At 47.9% G+C, this 21,216-nt stretch overlaps 11 protein-coding genes across 11 annotated transcripts; 5 read left to right on the forward strand and 6 right to left on the reverse strand.

Moving 5' to 3' along the window:
* Positions 1-189: 189 nt before the first annotated feature.
* On the reverse strand, positions 190-1,697 carry PEX2_086320 (Aminoglycoside phosphotransferase; the record flags this gene model as incomplete). Its single annotated transcript, XM_016745902.1, has 2 exons — positions 190-487; positions 541-1,697. 2 exons carry the CDS (start codon positions 1,695-1,697, stop codon positions 190-192), a joined length of 1,455 nt encoding a protein of 484 aa, XP_016597283.1.
* A 43-nt stretch (positions 1,698-1,740) lies between these two features.
* Positions 1,741-1,929, reverse strand: PEX2_086330 (uncharacterized protein; the record flags this gene model as incomplete). The annotated part of the gene is made up of 1 exon (XM_016745903.1): positions 1,741-1,929. One exon carries the CDS (start codon positions 1,927-1,929, stop codon positions 1,741-1,743), a length of 189 nt encoding a protein of 62 aa, XP_016597284.1.
* A 246-nt stretch (positions 1,930-2,175) lies between these two features.
* PEX2_086340 (non-canonical purine NTP pyrophosphatase) lies at positions 2,176-3,012 on the forward strand (the record flags this gene model as incomplete). Its single annotated transcript, XM_016745904.1, has 6 exons — positions 2,176-2,346; positions 2,401-2,474; positions 2,533-2,677; positions 2,731-2,767; positions 2,822-2,886; positions 2,944-3,012. The coding sequence occupies 6 exons, from the start codon at positions 2,176-2,178 to the stop codon at positions 3,010-3,012; spliced, it is 561 nt and encodes a 186-aa protein (XP_016597285.1).
* Positions 3,013-3,101: 89 nt separating this feature from the next.
* On the reverse strand, positions 3,102-3,797 carry PEX2_086350 (nucleoside triphosphates FAP7; the record flags this gene model as incomplete). The annotated part of the gene is made up of 3 exons (XM_016745905.1): positions 3,102-3,303; positions 3,363-3,511; positions 3,615-3,797. 3 exons carry the CDS (start codon positions 3,795-3,797, stop codon positions 3,102-3,104), a joined length of 534 nt encoding a protein of 177 aa, XP_016597286.1.
* A 243-nt stretch (positions 3,798-4,040) lies between these two features.
* Positions 4,041-8,753, reverse strand: PEX2_086360 (Peptidase C78, ubiquitin fold modifier-specific peptidase 1/ 2; the record flags this gene model as incomplete). Its single annotated transcript, XM_016745906.1, has 10 exons — positions 4,041-4,077; positions 4,126-4,330; positions 4,385-4,539; positions 4,590-4,621; positions 4,674-5,141; positions 5,193-5,713; positions 6,116-6,981; positions 7,045-7,339; positions 7,457-8,136; positions 8,197-8,753. 10 exons carry the CDS (start codon positions 8,751-8,753, stop codon positions 4,041-4,043), a joined length of 3,816 nt encoding a protein of 1,271 aa, XP_016597287.1.
* Positions 8,754-10,141: 1,388 nt separating this feature from the next.
* Positions 10,142-11,907, forward strand: PEX2_086370 (aspartate kinase; the record flags this gene model as incomplete). The annotated part of the gene is made up of 4 exons (XM_016745907.1): positions 10,142-10,269; positions 10,321-10,401; positions 10,469-11,718; positions 11,810-11,907. 4 exons carry the CDS (start codon positions 10,142-10,144, stop codon positions 11,905-11,907), a joined length of 1,557 nt encoding a protein of 518 aa, XP_016597288.1.
* Positions 11,908-14,268: 2,361 nt separating this feature from the next.
* Positions 14,269-16,380, forward strand: PEX2_086380 (forkhead box transcription factor; the record flags this gene model as incomplete). The annotated part of the gene is made up of 1 exon (XM_016745908.1): positions 14,269-16,380. The coding sequence occupies one exon, from the start codon at positions 14,269-14,271 to the stop codon at positions 16,378-16,380; it is 2,112 nt and encodes a 703-aa protein (XP_016597289.1).
* Positions 16,381-17,049: 669 nt separating this feature from the next.
* Positions 17,050-17,623, reverse strand: PEX2_086390 (BUD31 family protein; the record flags this gene model as incomplete). Its single annotated transcript, XM_016745909.1, has 3 exons — positions 17,050-17,193; positions 17,251-17,381; positions 17,452-17,623. The coding sequence occupies 3 exons, from the start codon at positions 17,621-17,623 to the stop codon at positions 17,050-17,052; spliced, it is 447 nt and encodes a 148-aa protein (XP_016597290.1).
* A 301-nt stretch (positions 17,624-17,924) lies between these two features.
* PEX2_086400 (Tim10/DDP family zinc finger protein) lies at positions 17,925-18,335 on the forward strand (the record flags this gene model as incomplete). Its single annotated transcript, XM_016745910.1, has 2 exons — positions 17,925-18,024; positions 18,160-18,335. 2 exons carry the CDS (start codon positions 17,925-17,927, stop codon positions 18,333-18,335), a joined length of 276 nt encoding a protein of 91 aa, XP_016597291.1.
* Positions 18,336-19,065: 730 nt separating this feature from the next.
* Positions 19,066-19,971, reverse strand: PEX2_086410 (60S ribosomal protein uL23; the record flags this gene model as incomplete). Its single annotated transcript, XM_016745911.1, has 4 exons — positions 19,066-19,153; positions 19,214-19,500; positions 19,573-19,622; positions 19,947-19,971. The coding sequence occupies 4 exons, from the start codon at positions 19,969-19,971 to the stop codon at positions 19,066-19,068; spliced, it is 450 nt and encodes a 149-aa protein (XP_016597292.1).
* A 363-nt stretch (positions 19,972-20,334) lies between these two features.
* PEX2_086420 (25S rRNA (adenine2142-N1)-methyltransferase) lies at positions 20,335-21,183 on the forward strand (the record flags this gene model as incomplete). Its single annotated transcript, XM_016745912.1, has 1 exon — positions 20,335-21,183. The coding sequence occupies one exon, from the start codon at positions 20,335-20,337 to the stop codon at positions 21,181-21,183; it is 849 nt and encodes a 282-aa protein (XP_016597293.1).
* Positions 21,184-21,216: the final 33 nt, after the last annotated feature.

The raw sequence follows: 21,216 nt of genomic DNA on the forward strand, positions 1-21,216 counted from the left end.
CTGTGAGCTACGGATTACGACTTGCCTGGATTATCCACGGCCTTTGCGATACAGTGATGCGCATGATTTTCATTTGTCTCAATTGCATATGACGTCTTGGCTTATAGACCAGAGATTGCCAAAAGAATTCCTGTAAATGATTTTCTCTCTCCTAACATAAACGAACAATTCAGTGTTCAAAGCGTTCATTCACTTGGTCCCATCGTGGGAAGGCTCACTATCCATGCTCTCTTCTAGGTTGTTCTCGACTTTCGCTTTTTCTTGACTCTTCAATTGCTCGCGAAATGCCAGAGTGTACTCATCTGGATCCCACGATAGAGTCCTTGTCTCCATCTCCATCAACTTCCGAGCCACTAGTAGCTCCATCTCCTCCTTTTCCTGCTCATCCAATAGACCCAATCTCTGTTTCCATGCTCCCTCGATGTCTTTAGTAGGTCCAAAAAACCGCGGGTCAATCTTCTGCCAGTAATTTTCATCAAAGGCAAAGCTATGCATCGCTGCATACATAATCCAGAAATCACCACTCTCCAGCTATCATACATAGGACCGGAAAGTCGCTGGTCTTCTCTTAACCGACCTTGTTGGATTGCTGTATCTTCACAATCCTTCATTGCCTTGAGAAAAGATGTCTTTAGACGATGTTCAAACACTCTTGTCCAGTCCTCAATCCCTCCTGGCCAAAACTCAGGCTTCTCGATAAGCAACCACCAAGGTGGCGCATAGGAAAATTCAACGGGGGCTGCATATGTGAACTCCCAATCTACCACCCCGGCAATTTGTGTAGGGTTCTCATTGAGTAGCACATTAGCCGGCCGTAGATCATCACACCAAATTTTGAAAGGCCCTTTTTCAAGTAATGGATTCGTGAGTTTCTTTTCCCTGGCTAGCTTGCGGAACAGCTGTCGTGCAACGAACTTTCGTCGACAGTCGTCTGCGGAGTCCACGGAATCGTTTCTTTGATGAACCAAATGTTCAATGTTGATGTCTGCAAGGGCTTCCATGTATGATGAAGATGTGTCAAATGTAGCATTTAGATAGGGAAGCTTAGACTGTGGTAAGCCTCCAATTCGGACAAGCTCGTTCATGTTTATTGTCAAAGGCCGGCGTGTGACGTCCCAGGTGAACTCGTCGATTTGACCGAGAGACCCGATACGAGGGAAAGAAGTCGCAGAGAGCTGAAGCAGGATACCCGCTAGCTGACCATATAGCAGTTCAAGCCTGGCCTCATCGATGTCCGGATCCAGAACTCCACGCTCCTCTGCCGGACATCCTGGTGTGTTGAGAGCAGCGTAAATCTTGGTTTTATGCTCGATATATTCCATCATGATGAATGAACCGAGTTCGAGAGGGCTCTCTTTCTTTGTACCCGAGTGAAGAATGAAAGGAATGTTTATCAATGTCTGATCCGTGAGAAATCGCATGACAGCAACTTCATTCACGACTTTCTCTTCGGGAAACATAACGGCACCAGGCTGTGACAACCGGATCACGGTAGCTTCATTTTCGTACTTCAGCCACAGGGAAATGTTGTAAGATCCCTTCTTGAGTATATCAATCTCGTTACCAACGCCTCTGTTATGAGCGAGCATGAAACCTGCGATCGATATCCAGATGTCATGGCCAAGAAATTGTTTAAGCCACTCATGAGATATGTCTTCGGCTTGCTCCCAGAGTAGGTCGTCAGGGGTTATTTGCATGTTTGCCGTGTAAGCAAATGTCCAGTAGGGAGTAGAGTATTTTCTATGTCCAGGATTCGTTTGTGTGGAAATATACCAAATACAGCCTGGCCATTTCAGGGGCACTACCTGATTTCAGAGCCCCTGACAGGGATAGACGTGTCACTTTTTCTCCTTTTTCCTCTCGATTTGTTGGGTTTTGATAGATGCACACCCATCTGCGGATCTGTCGTTTGGGCGGCACGATGTACATGTTGTAGCGACTCCAAAGTGGAGAAAGTACGAAACGAAGATAGTCATTTCCAATACATAAATACAACATGTTAGTATGTCTGGGGTGTGTGAGAATGGTTTCTATATGGTTTGCATGAATATCTAGCCCTTGAGGTCGATATATGCGGTCAGCGGTAGCGCAGTGGGGTTCCCACACTCTTAATCTTCAACTTCACATCCAACCCATACTGACCCATATCAACCAATACCTGCCTACACAGCCAAAATGACTCTCACCAAGCTCAACTTCATCACCGGCAACAAAAACAAGCTCCTTGAGGTGCGGGCTATCCTCGGTAAGGTCATCGAAGTGGACAACCAGGAAGTCGATGTTCCCGAGATCCAAGGCACAATCGAAGAAATCGCCAAAGAGAAGGCCAGACGTGCCGCCGAAGCGGTAATTTATTCCCAGGCTATTTTGTTAAAATTATATCTGCTTACGAGGGAATAGATCAATGGACCTGCCTTGACCGAAGACACTGCGCTTGAGTTCCATGCGCTCAAGGGTCTTCCTGGGCCATACATGTATGTTTTTGCTATATTAATAGCTTATTTTGTGATATCAGTACTGATTATTGTCAAGCAAATCCTTCATGGAGAATCTGGGCCACGAGGGCTTGAACAAGATGCTCGATGGCTTCGAGGACAGAACTGCCGAAGCTGTGTGCACCTTTGCCTTCTGCCGGGGCCCTGGTGAAGAGCCCATTATTTTCCAGGGAAGGACTGAGGTGAGGCAAATAAAGTCATTTCAAATCTACCTAAATCTAACTGTGATGTACAGGGTGCTATTGTGCGGCCCAGAGGCTCAGGAAAGTTCGGTAAGTGGACATCCAACTAAGTTTCGCAGAGAATCAAGATCTGATATATGACAGGCTGGGACGCTATCTTCGAATATGATGGTAAAGAGACATATGCCGAGATGGACAAGGAGGAAAAGGTAAGAACGATCTTGTCTCCCCCGAAAAAAGCCATGTACTAAGAGCCCCGCGAACAGAACAAGATTTCGCACCGGTACAAGGCGCTGGTGAAGTTGCAGCAGTGGCTAGCCGAAGGCCAACAGTAAATCGCCATGGGTATATAACTCGGCCCGCAAAAGACCATAGAAGAATGAGAAACGAAGATCAAAAATTTTATATGGCCCAGCAAATTCCCTCAATCCGCATTCTCAGCGTGGGATTGCTTCCACGAATCGACCCATTGCGCGATCCGCTGGCAGTTCGAGTCCACATCTGCATCCTGCTCGCTGTTCAATTCTACCACGATCTCTTCGTCGAATGCCTCCCGCGCTTCGTCTGATAGGACGCCGAAGATTTCCGCGTCGACGTTCTCTTCTAGCTTTTTCTCGTGGTAACCCCTTGGAATAAATATGTTAGTTTGACAGCGTAGATAGGTTTGCGTGGTCGATTGTCATACCGAGAGGAAAGTCGGTCATATAGAACATCTGTAGTGGGGCAACGGAGGACAACGACGAGATCGATCCAGGACTTGGGGAAGAGGTCGCAGGCGTGCCAGTCGATTAAGTAGCCACCGTTGGGGATTTCGTCTTCGAGGGCATCGAGGAGCTGTGCCGCGCATGGATTAGCATGTGGATTTTCGAGTCTTGAACCATGGTGAAAAGAGTAGCGTTCCAAGTGAAGAGAAGACCATTGTGGGAAGCATTCTCACCTTATCCTCATCGACCACCCATGTCTTCAATTCCTCGTCATATTCATCGAAGCATCCACGGTCCTTTGCGACCTGGTTAATGGACAGGTGCTTCAGGCCGATCTCTTGCGCGAGTTGTTCGCAGTGGACGGTCTTCCCCACGCCGGGGGTGCCGGTAATGATCACATTTGGAGAGGTGCGCATATTTTCTTATAGGATAGAGATCTTAAAGTGGAATTGTAGATTGTAGATTGTTGAAAATGGTTTCCCCAGATGAAATAATTCCATCGGACTAATTTTCGTCCCGGCTATCTTATCGTGGAGGGGTAAGTTACCGCATTTGGAATGTATAAAAAACATTTATAGTAACTTCAACTTGGCTTTGATTTTATTTTTCAATTAATCATGATGCAAAGGATACACAATGTTAATTGAATGGGCTCGGTTCTATGTAGCTTCATGTTTCGGGCTGGTTATACATAACCTAGTACTGATCAGCATTAGAATATCTAAAATTTGAACAATCACTCACTTGAGAAGCTCGAATATCTTGTACTTTTGCAGATAAGGCGTTCCCCTGCGATATGCTTTGAGAAGACGAGTGGGATCCGAGGGCTTGACAAATGCCCCGATCAGACGCTCCATTGCAGGGGAAGTCTTGAACATGGGATCGAATACCAGCAGATTTGCGCTGCCGTTGTCTCGTATTTCAAATCCGATAATTGTCATAGAATGACCTGGTTCAAGTTAGAGAGATATGTATACACGTGAAAAGACCTAAGAGGCTTTACCTTGATGCTGGAAGTATATCGGAGGGAGGTCGGTCTGAACGATCTTTGTCTCGTCTTCTGGTGAACATGCTGACCGGAAATAGTCGGCGACATCAATGTAAAGGGCATCACAGGCCCGTAAATCGCTCCTCTCTGACAGACTCCTGGCTTCACATCTGAATATCGGGGTCAGCGGGGTCGAAGTGAAGCAGGCTAGACAACTCACGGGATTCCTAGGCTCATGAAAAGTGCTTGTGCCTGGCTAGTCGTTAGCATATAGGATATAATCGATGTAGACCGAAATGCTTACTTCAGGCGTTCCAATAAACTTGCGCGTGTCTTTGATACCGCCTGTCTCAGCTCTTCCAGAACTATTGAATCCCATATCCCAGGCCGATTCAATCATATCCTGCAGTTCAAGGATCGTGGGCCCCTTATTTGGGAAGTGCTCATGGCCAAAGCCACGAGACTTTTTCAGCCAAGAAACCATCATTTGGATATTGCGATAGCCACAAAATCCGCCTTCCCGACGCATCTTGCAGATATGGCGGACTTTGGGGCTACAGAAGAATGCCCGTTGGACGGATTTGTCCTGTTCACATAACCGAGCAAGAACTGGAATCAAATGGTCGGTCTCATTTTCTACTGTGTCGCGTCGTGTGAATTTGCCGTCCGATGTGATTTGGGTTTGCTTTGATATGCTGCCGCCCTTTTCTAGCATTTTCTTTAGCCATGAAGGCATTTTCTTCTCATGGGCATGGGGGCCCAATTCCGAGCGCTTCGATATTGTTAGTACTTATCCCTAGAGATGCAGATATGGGACACATACCCCTAATCTCTTCGTGCCATCGGCATTGGTCGTCCTTGGGGGGCTGTGAGGCCGTGGTGGCTTGGCAGTATTTACTCGCGAGGAGTCGCGCTGCATACCACGCTTGCCTCCTTTGTGAGAGTCGAGCATGTCGAGGGAATCTTCATCATCAAAGGGCTCATCATACACGTGGTCATGTACGTCTGGAGTTGAGCGTGCTGATGTGACACCGATATCATCCAGCGCCATGTCCTCTGCAACATGGAGATCCAGGTGGCTCGAGAGCTCGGCACTTTCTATTGTCTCACCGCATCCATGTGGACAGTCGACATATTTGTCTGTGCCATCCTCGTCCACTGGTAGTGGAGCCGAGTTTTGGGCAGCAAATTCTTGCGGGTTTTCTTGCAGGAAACCCGTTGCCCCGGTGTCTGGGTGGCAGAATTCGATGTGTTGGGACACAAAATTAGCATCGGAGTCCGTGAAGGGACAAAAAGGGCATGAGGCGGTGTTGTTGTCAGCCATTATGGAGTTTTCATCCAGTGCTGACGTGGAGGGGAAGTTGCTAGGTTAATGCTTGGAAGACACCACCTGCGAGAGGAGCAATAGATCGATATGCACAGAATGCAGAGAAAAAGGGAAGCTAGAGTTTGAGCAAACAGGAGAGGCAGAGTTAGAAGTATAGACAAAGGATTTAACTTGATGCCTTGACGAGCAGAACAGTGCCCGTTTCCCGAGACCCACCTACAGCGGAGTTTAGTGTCCAACTCATACACTTGGGCAACATACAACATACAACATATTATCTTAGTATTTGCATATATTAATAAAGTATCTAACTATTGTATTATCCAAAAACTCATATCGTCGTATATGTGTAAGATTACAGATTTCCTATCACTCACCCTCCCCTGACTAAAGATAGAGACGTGATGTGCTCGGCTCACTAACATCCTCCGAGGTAAATGAGCAATGCAAGAAACCAACTGCCCGAGAATCATTGAGATCCAGCTCCGTAGCCAAAGATAGCCGTTGCTCATCATTTCCAACACTGTGTCGAGCGTCACATTCAACATCTGTCGTTATTGTGTTTGAAAAAATGCCATGTGACAAGACTCTATCTGGAACTTCGCCCCATTGCACCGGTTTCAATGCATGATCGACTGCCGTAGTCATGGGATGACACGCAGCGCTGATTGCCGCACTACACTGACCAGCTAGCGGCATATGTGATCTGAAACGACGCAAGCCTAGAAGTACAGCGACGATGGGTAGGAAGCCACCAACAATGATTCCGAAAATGATGGCAACAGGCGAGTAGCCACAAGTAACGAGTACATCGGGGTAGCTTTTTTGGGGTACTCCGTGCCGATCGAATGGGATCACCTGGACGAAGAAAAAACTCTGGGATACGAGCCAGTGTAGAACAGCGGAGACGACCAGTAGCGGGACACTGTATCGGTACGGAAGACTGAGGTAGTATGTTGAACGCTGGCCGCCGCGGGGCCAGGATACGCGGAGAGGCTTTTGCTCCGTGGCGTAGTTGTCGTACTCGACGGCGCCGAGCATGCAGGTCAGCAGGCCGTTGTAGAAGAAGTAAGCTAGTGAAACTAGTATCTGAGGTATGTTGGCCATGAAAATCATAGAAAATATCCCACTTGCGGTAGCGGGAATGCTAAGGCCGGCTAAGGTAGTCCCTGTGCTTGCGTCTCCCAGGCCAGAGTCCCATAGGTTCTTTGATTTGGAGGCTTTGTTGTAATTGAGAATTCCTAGGCGAAGAACAATGACGGATGGGATCAGCATGCACACAAATCTAATTGGAATCAGTCAACTGCTCGATGAGGCCGTCATTGCCACGAGTGAGGTAATATCATACAGGAGGATCGTATACACCCAGCGTGATATGCTCGCAGCTTGAAACCATCGTTTCCTTGGAGGTAAACGAAGCGGAGTCTCTTGTTTGGTTTCCAGAAGATCCAAAGACTTGCGTTCACGGCCCTTGTATTTCTGCCATCCTTGTGTGCTCTTCTTGATTAAAGACCCGGACAGTAGACATGCTCCCTCGGTGGCTGGGTCCGGTTTGGCAAGGAAGGATGCAATCGCGTCTCCAGTGGTGAGGAAAATATCTTTTCTGTTCTCGCGTGCCGCTAACAGCGCGCAGATGAGTTTGACTATGTTGCAGCCAATTACAATCAGGCAGATCGGTGGGCTGAAGAATAGTTGACAAGTCTCCTTAACCGGCAGCGTCATGCAGTGATTGATTGAATATGATCGTGAAGTCTGTTTACCGTAGACTCCTGGGTATGTGCAGTCGGGTTCACCTTTGCGTACTGTGACGCTGCCTGGAAATGAACTGTTAACCCAGCCGGAAGGATTGTCTAGCTCAGCTTGCAAGTCCTCCAAGGTAGGGTATTTATCGAGAATATCATCGAGATGGTTGTAATCCTCGGTTTCGGGAACGCCGTAATGTCCAACATCCAACCATCCTCCGCTCTCATAAAGTCCGCCTGGGATAGGCACTGACAGGTGAATGGTGGGACGCGACCACGTTATTGCGTGAACGGTCCAGTTCTGGGTGTTTTCCTCGGCTATACTTTTTGTACAGGGATATTCTTCGTCACACAGCCAGCTGAACTGAGAATTGCCACCCTCAAAGTTTTGTCTATTTCCAGTTCCTATCCAGGCCACGGACTCGTTTTGAGGCATCGAGTCTTTGGTCACCAGAACAACCGTTCCATACCCGGATGTATAGTCTTGAGCAAATATATCAACACATTCTTGCTTGGAGAGAGTGTTGAAACTCCCGTCATGGATCGCTGTATTGAATGATGGCAATTCCATTCCGACATTTGCTGTGAAGCATTGCTCAAATTCCGTGGAGTTGCCATGTTCCTGAATAAGCTCCTCATGTGCTGCAACGACTGAATATTCTGTTGGCCCAATGGAGAAGTAGACGGCTGAATTGTAACTAGCAGAAGTTCATATCAGCCGGGATGCATTGGTATCTAGCCAATGTTACACCACAAACATTAAATGGATAGGCAATGAGGTGATCAGTAGGATCGATCCTAGAAAGCGTCGCTTGCCTGTTTGATAGCGAATAAGGTCTATAATATTCGGGACGCCGATTCGAACCCATGTCTTTTGACTGTGGGCTTTATCCACCTGCTCTCGCGAAGGGGCTGCAAGGCACTGCATGCAGTAGTTGCTCGCTCCTAGAAGGGTAGTACTGAGGATGTTGATCAGGAGGTGCAAGCCCGTTGTCCAATTCTTGGAAGTCGAACACTTCCCCATATAGAGTGAAGCAAAGGAGAAAATCTGCCCGCTATTCCCTGAATACGCTAGACTAGCAGCGATGATGGTGAGGATGATGTTCAAGGCGAGGACTCCACCAATGATCCATGAACAAATCACAACACCTTTTATCCACCTTCGAACAGGATCGGGATCGGTCGTTATTTGTTGCACCTCTTTCCTGGGTACTTTTGAATAATTTGGAAGCCATGACCATGACCTAAGAACTGATAGTGGCTGTGACTTCCTCGTTGTTTCCTCGGCATCGGTCTGTTGCCTTTTAGGGAACATTTTGGGGTCAAGTGCTGTCAGACTGTCATTGAGACCATGAAAGACAACCCTCCTAAATCGACAGAGTGTGTCGAGACCTTTGAAATTAAAGTCCGGAGAAATCAAGCAGGGGACTCTGGCCCTGTTATGTTATAGAATGCCAAGCGGCAGCATCTTGGCAACGAAAATCATCTTCCCGATATGGCAATAAGAAAGGGCTGTGCTGTCACTATTTTCAGCCTAAGATCAGCGGGTAGAAGGACCAAGTACGATATACTTCGTGGGGGCCGAAACAACGTAGGCGTTTATGTTGCGGTCGTAGTCCATCTCTCGACGGTGTTGGGGGCTCTGTCATGAACAGAGAGGAAGGAAATGCATGCAGCATAGCAAATCAGAAGGTTCCTCGAATGGTTGATAAAGTCTTGAAGAACATGTGTAGGATAATAAAAACTTCAAACTACTATAACGTCTTCCATCCAATGTGAGAATGGAAACCAATATATCTGACTAGTTCTCTAGGTCTTGGGTTTAAAGGTATTGTTTCAATTATATTAGAGGATTCCTCGCTACAGTTTCTCCATTTCCTAGACCAATCCCCGTTTCAAAGTTTCATCTTTACTTCCACGCTGTTGATGTTTCGCAAGTGTATCCTGACAATTACGCTGGATCCTAGAAACCTCAGCTGAGAGATATAACGTAGTCTAGAACTTGCAACTATTCTCAAGACTATCGTATATACTTGCCAAGAGACACTGCCTACTTGCTTACTGCGTATATTGTGCATCTACACTGAGTAGGGTATCCTACAAATTAACACCTATGTAGACGTCAATCATCTAGTTTAGTCCCCACCATTTAAAGCGGATAGGGATCGGCTCAGAATAGCGTGGTTTACCCAAAGGTAGAAAGATCTAAACTCCCTTCGAGACACCCAGAAAAGCCCATAATTACTTGAATTATACTTGAGAATTTTATTTTTGTTAAATCTGGGGTGCACAAATTGACCCTATGTTGTTATAGCTCAAGGCTGAAAATGTGCATTTGCTTTTTTCGAGTTGTCGTTTGCACCAATTTCATTCCTATGATGTATGTTGTAGTCAAGAATGTGGAATACTCCAGATTATATAGTCCGGAATAACATTCACCCCGATAACGCCGAATCAGGCAATGAGGGGCATTTCATATGAAAATGGCGTGATTGGTGGGGCCTCCGACATCGTTGGTTCCTGGCCGGAACAGGCAGGCGGTCTCCACTTCCATAACTCTATTGCCAATTGAGTCACAAAAAAAAATATGCAGCCCGAATTGGCCCCAATGGTCTCCGCTTTCGCCGGTCCCCCCTCCAAAACCACTTCTGACTCCCTTGCATCACATTGTACACTGTCTTTACTTTTTTTTGGCTTGACATTATGGCTACCACCATTTCCGATTCAAATTTGCCAGTGACCGCGCAGGCCCATAGCAATTGGGTCGTGCAGAAATTCGGCGGCACTAGTGTGGGCAAGTTCGCGCGCAATATCATTGAGCAGGTGGTTCAGTATGACGCATTTTCTCGATATTGACTTGATGGAGACTGACAACTTTGCAGACCCAGCCTCGTGAAAAACAGAGTTGCCGTCGTATGCTCCGCGAGAAGCAGCTCTACAAAAGCCGAAGGCACAACCAACCGGTGAGTCATCGGGATACTCTTCAACTATATCACGATTGAGGATCTAATACCAATTTCTTCGGAACAGACTATTACGGGCAGCGCGGGACGCTGAACATCCTCGTTCGCAGCAATATCTGACGTTGGTGGAGGCTGTTCGTTTAGAACATGTTCAAGTCGCCCAGGAAGAATTGCAGTCGGCCGAAATAAGAGATCAAGTGATTGCGGACATCACTGGAGAATGCGAACGAGTACTCAGGTTCCTTGAGGCCGCTCAGACCCTAGGAGAGATTAGTGCTCGCTGTGTGGATAAGGTGATGAGCGCCGGTGAGAAGCTGAGCTGTCTGCTCATGGCCGCTCTACTACAAGACCGCGGGGTTGATTCGCAGTATGTGGATCTTTCTGAAATCATTGATTTCCCCATCGGTCCCCAAGGGTTGGACCAGGACTTTTATAATGCCCTGGCGGCAGCTTTCGGCAGCAAAGTCGAGGCCTGCGGACACCGAGTACCTGTGATGACTGGGTACTTTGGTACCATCCCCGGTGGTCTGCTCGATCAGATCGGTCGTGGATATACCGATCTCTGTGCCGCCCTTGTCGCAGTCGGAACCCGCGCAGAGGAGCTGCAGGTGTGGAAGGAGGTGGATGGTATCTTTACCGCGGACCCGCGTAAAGTACCAACGGCTCATCTACTCCCGGCCATTACCCCCGCCGAAGCCGCTGAATTGACCTTCTATGGATCCGAAGTCATTCACCCGTTCACCATGGAGCAAGTCATTCGCGCAAGGATCCCTATTCGCATTAAGAATGTCATGAACCCAAAGAACGAAGGCACTATTATTTTCCCTGACTCTGTGGCCGAACTGGAGAGAACCACACCAGGACATGACCCAGGCCTATTCCGGACTCGGAGTCCCAGTCTTGCGAATACACCGAAACGCCCGACCGCAGTTACCATCAAGCATAATATCCTGGTGATCAACGTGCATTCCAACAAGCGGTCGCTCTCCCATGGTTTCTTTGCCGGCATTTTCTCCGTGTTGGACAAGTGGCGCCTATCCATCGATTTGATCTCGACCAGTGAGGTCCACGTCTCCTTAGCCCTTCACTCCGAGATGCCCCTTTTGAATGGAAACGGACGCGATGAGTATCAGGTCATTGACGATGATCTCCAGGGGGCATTGAATGACTTGGGGAAGTACGGAACTGTGGATATCATCCCTGAGATGGCCATTCTCAGTCTGGTGGGCAAGCAGATGAAGAATATGATTGGGGTCGCAGGGCGTATGTTCACTACTCTCGGGGAGAACAGCGTGAATATCGAGATGATCTCGCAAGGTGAGTAAATAATTGCTGATCCCCACTCCCCCACCCCCCTACCTTCGTATCCTTAACTGGGGCTAACTGGATCTTTCTTTCCCCCTCACAGGTGCAAGTGAAATCAATATCTCCTGCGTCATTGAAGAACGAGACGCCGACCGTGCCCTGAATATCATCCATACGAGCATGTTCACCTTCTTGGACTAAACGTCCCACATTTGCATTGAGCAAAAAGTCATTGTTGTTTAAGATATCCATTGGGTTTTTGATAGAAAAAAGTTGTGCATCCATCGGAAGTCGAAGCTCCTGAAAGACAGGGGGCTACGAGTTTTGTTGGGAAAACCAAGCATGGGCTTTCGGCTTTCTTTTTTTGTGATGCATGGGCTTGGCGTTGTCTCCTTCATTTTTTTTTCCTTCTCAATTTAGAATAGAAGTCATGAAGCGTTTGTTTCATGAAGGATGATTCCTCTAGGTGTTCTGGGATATTAATTACAACTGTTTCATATATATCAGATTCTTCTTCCACTTTTTATGTTGTAGTCCCTTTTGAAGTGCTCATCCCTAGCTCTTTTTGTGCTCCCTGGATAAAACCGAGTATACTCCGTATCTTCCGGGTGTACTGTACGGAGGACGGAGTACACTGATAATACCTACTATCTATGTTGTATGCATGGAATAAGCAAAATTATCCGGAGATACAAATATCTCCGTATTTCAAAGATTGTGGTGAAAGGATCACCTGCGAATCCTTGTGGCACTGGTTTGTCATATTCTTCTCAGCTCAAATCTCCTTTCCTTGCCACACCCTCTTCTCACTCTTCCCCCTCTTCTCCCCTGATAGTGACTCCTGGGTATTTGTAATGGAGTGTGTAAGGCCTATTTGGTTAAAAGTGATGGTGATTGCGTTGCTGAATTCTCTAATGACGAGAATGGACGAGTGTTAACATCTTGGCATTGGCAAAGAAATATTTAAATACTGCTATTTTGAGTGCTCTGATGAAAACGACAAGGAATAAAAGCCTCGATAGAGAGGGATATGGGACATCCAATGACCTAGGTACGGAGCAAGTGCATGAATCTGTTCCATGGGGTCTCTGATGTGCAAGCAAGGGCATACAGAGGAAAAGACACTAGGGATCTCCCCTAGATTCGAACTATAGAATCCCCCCCCCCCGTCCTGATTCCAATTCATTGCTCTATGCTCTTACTCCATACTCTGTGAGTTCTGAGTATTAGGTTCCGGAACCTGCAGACAACTGTGCAGCACATGCGTTGTACGATGTAGGTCTGGAAAATCGATTGGCCCTCGATGCACCCGAGAGCAATTGGCCACTAGTCAAGGGTTTTGGAGATCATCCATGACAGCAAAGAAACAAGGGGTGAAAAGCAGTAACCGTTTCAGAGTTACATCGACACGTCCACATACCGGGATGACCGGGCCAATTGGGGTGCCAATGCTGGGATTTAAGAATAGTTGGTATTTGGTGTCTTGGTCTAGATGGGTTGAGTCGTGTCATACTTGCAGGAGTATATTGTATGATATATTCTGCAGACATGTCCGTATTGTAAGCCAAGACCTAAAGATAGATATATGTATACTTCCAATATACTGCCATATATGACTATAATACTCCGTACATGCTCAATAGTAGAAGGCAATAATGTAGACCTAACATACTCCGTTCATCCTCGGTGGATCAGATCGACGCTAGAAAATGTGAGCAAGGGAGGGGGACCCCCTTTGGTACTCAGATATGAATTGATACCAATAATACCACCCGATGTGCCCCACCTTCCAATAGTAAAACGCGCGACGCGTCTATAAAATGACCATACGTGACATGTATTATCACACTATCTCACTCCATCTTCGATCTCCCTCTCTCTCCTCCCCCCGCCTTTCTTCTGCTCTGAGAAAAGAATTGAACATTTCTAGAATTCTATAATAATGATTTAGTATCTTCCAAGGTTTCTTACAGTGAAGGGGAAAAAAAGTGAAAAAAAATATCTGGGCCTGATATCTCTTCCCTTTTGTCACAGAGCCCCATTTCCCGTCTTTTTCTTCCCGGTTTACTCTTCCAAGAGTCTTCTCTTTATCCTTTCTTGTACTCTGTGTATTCTTCTCTTCTCTATCCTCTCGATCCTCTCTATTCACTATCCTCTATCCTCTATCCTCTATCCTCTATCCTCTATCCTCAGCTTCAACAGTCCGTACCATATTGGGTTATTTTTCATTCCCAAATCCGGAATCTCAACATCCATCTGTTATCAGTGCGGCCTGATTCGCGCTTGGGAAGTGTGACGCCTTAGCGCCTTGTGGCCCAACTTGTCTAAGCTGCATGACGGCCTGAGGTTGTTGGCTTTTCCCTCTTGATCTACGGAATACCATTGGCCCAACCGGAATTCTCTGCACAGTCTCATCACACCTAGACACGGCTCGCTCGTTGTCGCAAACTTGGCCGGTGGCCTTGTTTTTAACAGTCGCGCTCCCCCCCAAGTCTGTTTACGCGTCGAATGGTCCCTCGGGTGACTGGTGATATTGCGATTTGATTTCCTATCATTTAGGTTATGGGATCGACGCGTTCTACGGGCGCACACTATTCTTCAGTGCTAGCCCCATCAGCCCAGGAGATCATCAGATCGCAGCCCCGTCTGCAACCCTCACCGCTACCACTCCAGCCCATTCACAATTCGTCTTGCCATCCGTCTTCGGGCCCGCACAGGCCATCGCCGACGAAAGGTCTTCACACTCAGGGCTCCCATTCGCGCCACGGAAAACTCGGTTTCATCCCCATATCTGCTCCTACTCCTCCCATGTTTACTACCGACTCCCCAGCCAAGAAAGCGCCGTTCCCCATTTACTCTACAACCTCTATGCCACACTCTGCTCTCTTCACCACATTCTCCAGCGTCAATCACGAATCATCAAAAGAAAATCACCTTCTCGAAGAGCCATCCAATGACAGTTTCGCGGACTTCCCAGAGCCGTCTTATGAATCCAAACTGCCGATGAAGCGCACACTCATGGAGGCTGCGCCTCTCAAGGAGCGATCGAATAAGAAGCACAAGCGCGACGACGCGCCGATTGCTTATCTACCCGAGCCGCACGACATGCCACCAGTGGAGGACGATGGCACCAAGCCTCCGTACAGCTATGCTACCTTGATCGGGATGTCAATTTTGCGCGCAAACAACCGGCGCTTGACGCTGGCGCAAATTTACAAGTGGATCTCCGATACCTTCTCATACTACAAGAACAGCGACCCCGGTTGGCAGAATAGCATCCGACACAATCTCAGTCTCAACAAGGCATTCATTAAGCAAGAACGACCCAAGGATGATCCTGGCAAGGGTAATTACTGGGCCATTGAGCCCGGCATGGAAGCGCAATTCCTCAAAGACAAACAAGTGCGCCGCGCCACCATGTCCAGCCTGCCGCTCCCTGCTGCCCCACAGAGAGATCTTATCCAACAGTCGCAAACTGCAAGCACTACGACCTGGATGGTACCGCCGCAGCCCGCTTATCACGCGCCACCTCATCACGCACCTGCCCCCAGGCCGGCCCCGAATGACTTGTCTTCTGATGCCACATTACCTGCGTCAGATCCTGCTCTTCAAGATGATGCGGACGAAGTTGTTCCGGTTCCTGCGCCACGCGCTGCGCCTCGTTCATCGCCGCCGCAGGCTATTCGGTCATCTCCTCCTATCGCTCCTCCCCGATTCGCCCGCCAGGGTACTCCTCCAACCCCCACTCAATCTGGACCTACCCCTGCGCCTCGCCCGCGCAAGCGCAAGTCGATTACTATGAATGATAGCGGTTATTTCTCGTCATTGGAGTCATCGGCTCTTCGACCTAACAAGGCTGGACATATACTGACATCCGATCTGGATATCGAGCCGCCGCGCATCAAGCGCGGCCGTGCCGAAGAAGAGATCGCGCGCATGCGCAGCTCATCTCACGATGTCAGCCCTGGTCAGCCCGTAGCTCGCAAAAACCCCAACCCACCCATCGGCTCATCGCCTCTCCGCAGCCAGTATGTGAGCATGCAGCCGCCTCCATTGACGCCTATCATCAAGTTTAAGAAGCCCGCCAGGCCGCCCCCATCTGTGTCTCCTAATACCAACCTGCGAAACCATCGCCGAAAGATCCAGCAAATGGTCAACTCTCCCATCAAGCATTTAGGTCTTTCTGAAGATGCTCTCCCTTGGAGCCCGGCTTTCAATCTTCAGGACGAGGCCTATACCCCTCATGATCATTTCCATACCTCATTTGATGTTTTCGCGGATCCTGGATCAGCACAGGTTTCATACGGATCTCCCGAGAAGCGCTCGGTCAAACGCCAGCGAAATGACAGTGGCAGCACTGTTCTTTCGGACATCACTTCGGTGAATATCAATAGCAGACTGGGCATGCCCCCGATGTCCCGCTCTAAGTCCTCAATATTCCCCGAGTCACCGTCTAAGCTCCCGGACACGAACCGATTCGGAGATGCTGGCCAGGAAGATTTCTTCTCGTTCCATCTCTTTGATGAGAGCAATGATAGCCCAGGTGAAGTCGATGGTGTTGATCTCTTGCAAGGCTTCCAAAAGATTGGAGGCATGAGCAAGGATGACACCTTGAAGCCCAGGGCGCTTCATCGACCACAAATGGGCCACCGCACCAATACGACCTTGTTTTAAGACTCTTTCAGTTCACGATTTGTGTTTTTGTTTATAGGTGGTGATCTCTGGGAGACCCATCTTGTTTGATTTGATTATTCTCTCTACTACACCCTTATTACCCCCCTGCCTTTGTCGCCCTGCAACCTTTGTTTATTGAGTTTTGGATTTTATCCTGGAGTTGAGTTGGTTCTCGGCGATGTTTCCAAGGTCTTGTGGGCGGTGTTTTTTCCTTGGGAGTTTTTGGGCTGCGCTGATGGAGCCGGCTCTGACATTTCCTCCACTGAGCCCAGGATGGCCTGGTTACGATATTAATGACGATGCTAAGATGTACATGCAAGCGATGGTTTTTATGATTTGGATATTGGGTTGGGGCTATCTTTATGGGAAACTACTGGAACACACATTGAAGGCGTTACTTTGATATAATGTATGTAGTTAGCAATTGAAAGTCATTATTTGTCTGCTTATCAAACCGTTCCATGTGCCATTCAAGCTTTGAAGGGTATCTGATTGACCCGATGAATGGATCTAATAGAGTAATAAAAAAAGAAACAGAAACAGAAATGCATAGTACCGAAACGCCCTTTCCAATGGATGCGTGTGGTTGACAACCACAATCCACTACCTCCCGAGGTCCCCAGTCAACTTGGAACCTCCCATCCACCGACCAGCCTTGGCCTCTTTTTTTTAGTCGCTGCTTCCACATCCGTTGCAGCCACAGCTGACACACTGAATCGTCTGGTCCTCCTTGAGCTGCGCCTTGGGCACTCGGCAGATACATGTGGAGTTGAAATTCGTCTCTTTCGTTTGAACACAGCGCAGACAACACAGCTAGGGAAATCAGTTAGTTCACGTCCTGAATAAAAGTCCTCCAAAGGGCAGACTAACCTTCTCATAGCCCTGCTTCTTCCACTTGGCAATCAAGTTGGCATCGGCATACTTGTTCTTGAGCAGGAAATCATATAACTCCTTCGAGATCGCTTCTTTCTCGTAGTAAAGTTCGTAGATGTATCGTGAGCCTGTTCAATAAGAGGGGCAAATGTCAGTAAAACTGTATTTCTCGATGCGGTGTAGAGGAACAACTCGTACGTTGATGACTGATCTGGAATATGGGCCAGAGAACTTCGTATTTCTTCTTTCCTTCATGCGATGCATTCTCCGCATCCTTCATCTTGTTGCTGAATTCCAGGAGGGTATCTTCGAGATCGTCGAAGCCCGCGGGAGGCGGTTTGCGATTGCGGGAAGTGCGAATCGGAGGCATGGTTGGCGATATGGTATGGATGAGGATAATGAGGTAGATGTAATGCAGTATTCAAGGCGATCGTGTTTGATCTAAGACTGTGTCGACAGGTGCTTTTTTCTCTCTCAATGTTAAATGAGAAACGAAGGACGCAAGTTGCTATCGATAGGGAAAACTGCGCGTCATTTTTGTGCCGCTTCCCACCGCCTTTGATTTTGAATTGCGGACATCCTTCAGCTACCGTCCATTGCCTTGCTGTTATCTCATTCTCCGTATCTCCCATTTCACTTCAATTGCTACTCGCATCTCCTATACCGCCATTATGGAACAACAGCTCGATCTCACCAAGCTCTCCGAGAGCGATAAGAAGGAGCTCAACCAGGTCCTGACCAACGAGGCTCAGAAGTCAAACATTCAGCAGAGTGAGTGTCCATCTTTCTATCCGGACATATCTGGGATCTATACTTCATGGTCTATATGATATGGATTCCGATCCCAGCGCTTGAGATTTCACCCCTCGGAAGAATCAATCAATAGCTAACATCAATCCCTCGCAGCCGTCCACCACCTGAACGAAGTGTGCTGGGAAAAGTGCATCACCAGCAAGATCACCTCCGGCACCCTGGATAAGTCTGAGGAGACATGCGCACAGAACTGCGTTGACCGATGGATGGATACCAGTCTGTCCATCCTGACCAAGCTGGACAACATGCGCGGCGGCCCCGGTCACTAAGCGTTGATATGTCTTGTGTTCTCTGTTTCTGCTATTGCTGTTTCCAATCGCTGGCTGGATGTGATGCATGTCTATGGATCTCAATCAATCTTCATGGGAACTGAGTCCGTCATGCTCTAATTTTGCTTCTTGGATGGCGGTTGGACGGTTTTATTTTGGGGTTTATGGATGGATAGACGGATTGTGGAACCATCACTTGTATACTAGAGTTTCAATTTATGAACCATGTTGTCTTGTACAATATATATTAGATGTCTTGTGGGGATGTTGTTTGTAGACTAGTGCATCGTCTGTCTATGCTGGGATGCCACTATCTCTCATATAAAAGGGTGTTGGTAGTATGCATCAAGGCCGAGTTATATTGGGATGTGCATATCAAACAAATGGGAACTGGGGTAAGTGCCAAATTCTCGTCTTGTAGAAAGCAGGTGTATGACATTGGCAGATTGACCCTTGTCTCAATGCACTATGAGACTGTTTAACCATTTACACAGCAAAGTTAGACTAGAGAAATCTACAACAACAGTACGGCGCACTACTACTACGTGGTCTGGAACATGTCTTAGCCATTACAGGACCGACAAGTCCGGAGATTCTTTTGGAATCGTGCATTTCACTTTCACAAGTTATGTTCTTTTTGATCATTCAGCCCGGCTGGTATTTTAGCATCACCGTAGTGAAAAACAAAGTTCGCCAAACCCTAAGAAATCCCTTTTCAAGCATTCCCCGCTTAAACAATGGCCAGCTTGGTGGCGGCAATGTCAAGAGCATCGACATCGGGGGTAAGACGGGCGAAGGCCTTCTTGGTTCCGTCAGGGCTAAAGAGTATATGTTAGCTTTCAATCCATCCATATACTCCCAAACAAGCAAAAACATACCGGATAAGAGTGTTGATCTTGACGGTGTCAACATCGTACAGCTTCTTAAGAGCCTGCTTGATCTGGCGCTTGTTGGACTTGACGTTGACGATGAAGACGAGGGTGTTGTTCTCCTCGATCTTCTTCATGGCGCTCTCAGTGTTCAGGGGGTACAGAACAATCTTGTTGAAGTCCAGAGCGGGGCCGTGGTTGACAGAGACACGGGGGTACTTGGGGGACCGCGACAGCTGGAGGGTCTTGGGGCGGTGGAAGGTGGCCGAGGTGCGGACCTTGCGGGACTTGTGAAGCTGTTGCCACAACCGCGTTAGCGATAGGCTCCAAAAGGGTTTCTTTGGTCTGCTTCATCTTTTGCTACGTACCGAAGCGCCCTTGGCAACCGCCTTGGCGGCGGCGTTGGCCTTGTTCTTGCCTGTAGAGAATATTTCGTTAGCCTAGTGGACTAAAAAAAAAATTCCAAAAAAAGTTTGGACGTAGATTGCCATTTGTGAATTTGCCGGTGTGGATGTGGTAGGTCGAGGATTCTCTGAAGCGGAGGTGCATATCTGAGATCGGTAGGCATATGGTGATGCAGATGTATTCTGCGACATGTCCTGGTGTCTCCGACTCTTTGCGAGGTAATCTCCAAATATCGAAATTTTTGAATTCGAATATCTTCCTCCACGTGCACACGGCGAATTCACAATTGGCAAGGCGGCGAGCGGAATAAGAAGAGCGCATAGTTATTGGAACATACCGGTCTTGTTGTCGGAGGGGGCCATGGCTGTCGTCGGTCGCTGTCGATGATGGATTATCGCAGTGTCAAAAGTCGAACGGATTTGGAGTGGTCTTCGCTTAGCGAAAACCCTAGTGCTGTGTGTGGGTCAGGTGACCTGCGGTCTGCTGGGTCTGGTATCTTTGGTATTTTTCAGTACACTCTCATACGGTATGGTTACTTTTTCGTCCAATCAGAATGAACATCGTATTTGCCTCTCTTTTCATTTTCTTGAACAGCTTTTCTTTGCGTGCCGGTGACCTTCTCCCCTTTTTGTATAATCAGCCCTCAAGGAGATCCGAAGAAACAATATATTCTTGATATCTGAATCTGTTATTCTAATATTTCGGTCCATCGCGATCATTAAAACATGGCTCCCCAAAAACGCAAGAGACCGATGTTGTTGTCGCATAGTCGACCTCGCATTGTCAAATCCAAGGACGCTGCTCTTTCAGCTAAGGCTACCCGCACTTTGATTCGATCCCATCACCGACTTCTCAAAGTTAGAGCTCAAGCTCTGGCCGCCGGGGATGAAGCCCGAGTCAGCAGTATTGACGCTCAAATCGAAGCGAATGGCGGTCTCGAAAGCTATCAGATCGCCAGTAAACTAGGCCAGTCGATGGACCGTGGTGGCGATTCCAGCAAAGTCCTCATGGACTGGATCAAGCCGCAACTGAAGCAATGGAACAACACCATTCCAAAGCTTCGAGTCCTTGAAGTTGGAGCTTTGAGTACCAAAAACGCCTGCTCTACGAACCCAACCTTGGATGTCACCCGGATCGACTTAAATTCCCAAGAGCCGGGGATCCTCAAGCAAGATTTCATGGAACGACCGCTGCCCTCTAGTGATGATGAACGTTTCAACATGATCAGTCTCTCATTGGTGCTCAACTATGTTCCTGATGCTACGGGACGGGGAGAAATGCTCAAGCGTTGTGTCAAGTTTTTGACGCCGAAATGCCCCATTGAACTCGTTCCTAGTCTCTTCCTGGTATTGCCTATCGCATGCGTGGACAACTCGCGCTACCTCAACGAGGAAAGGCTAGGGGAGATTATGACTTGCCTAGGCTTCCGTCTCACACAAAGTAAGCGGACTTCAAAGCTGGTCTTTCATCTCTGGGAACACACTGGCACCTACGCGCCCAAGAATTTCAAGAAGGAAGAGTTGAGGTCCGGCAAAACAAGAAACAATTTCGCCGTCATTCTCAACAAAAAGTGATTATCTGCATGCAAAACAAAATGCTATTATACT

The sequence above is a fragment of the Penicillium expansum genome (assembly GCF_000769745.1).
Source record: "Penicillium expansum strain MD-8 chromosome Unknown contig289, whole genome shotgun sequence".
In the NCBI taxonomy this organism is placed as follows: Eukaryota; Fungi; Ascomycota; class Eurotiomycetes; order Eurotiales; family Aspergillaceae; genus Penicillium; species Penicillium expansum.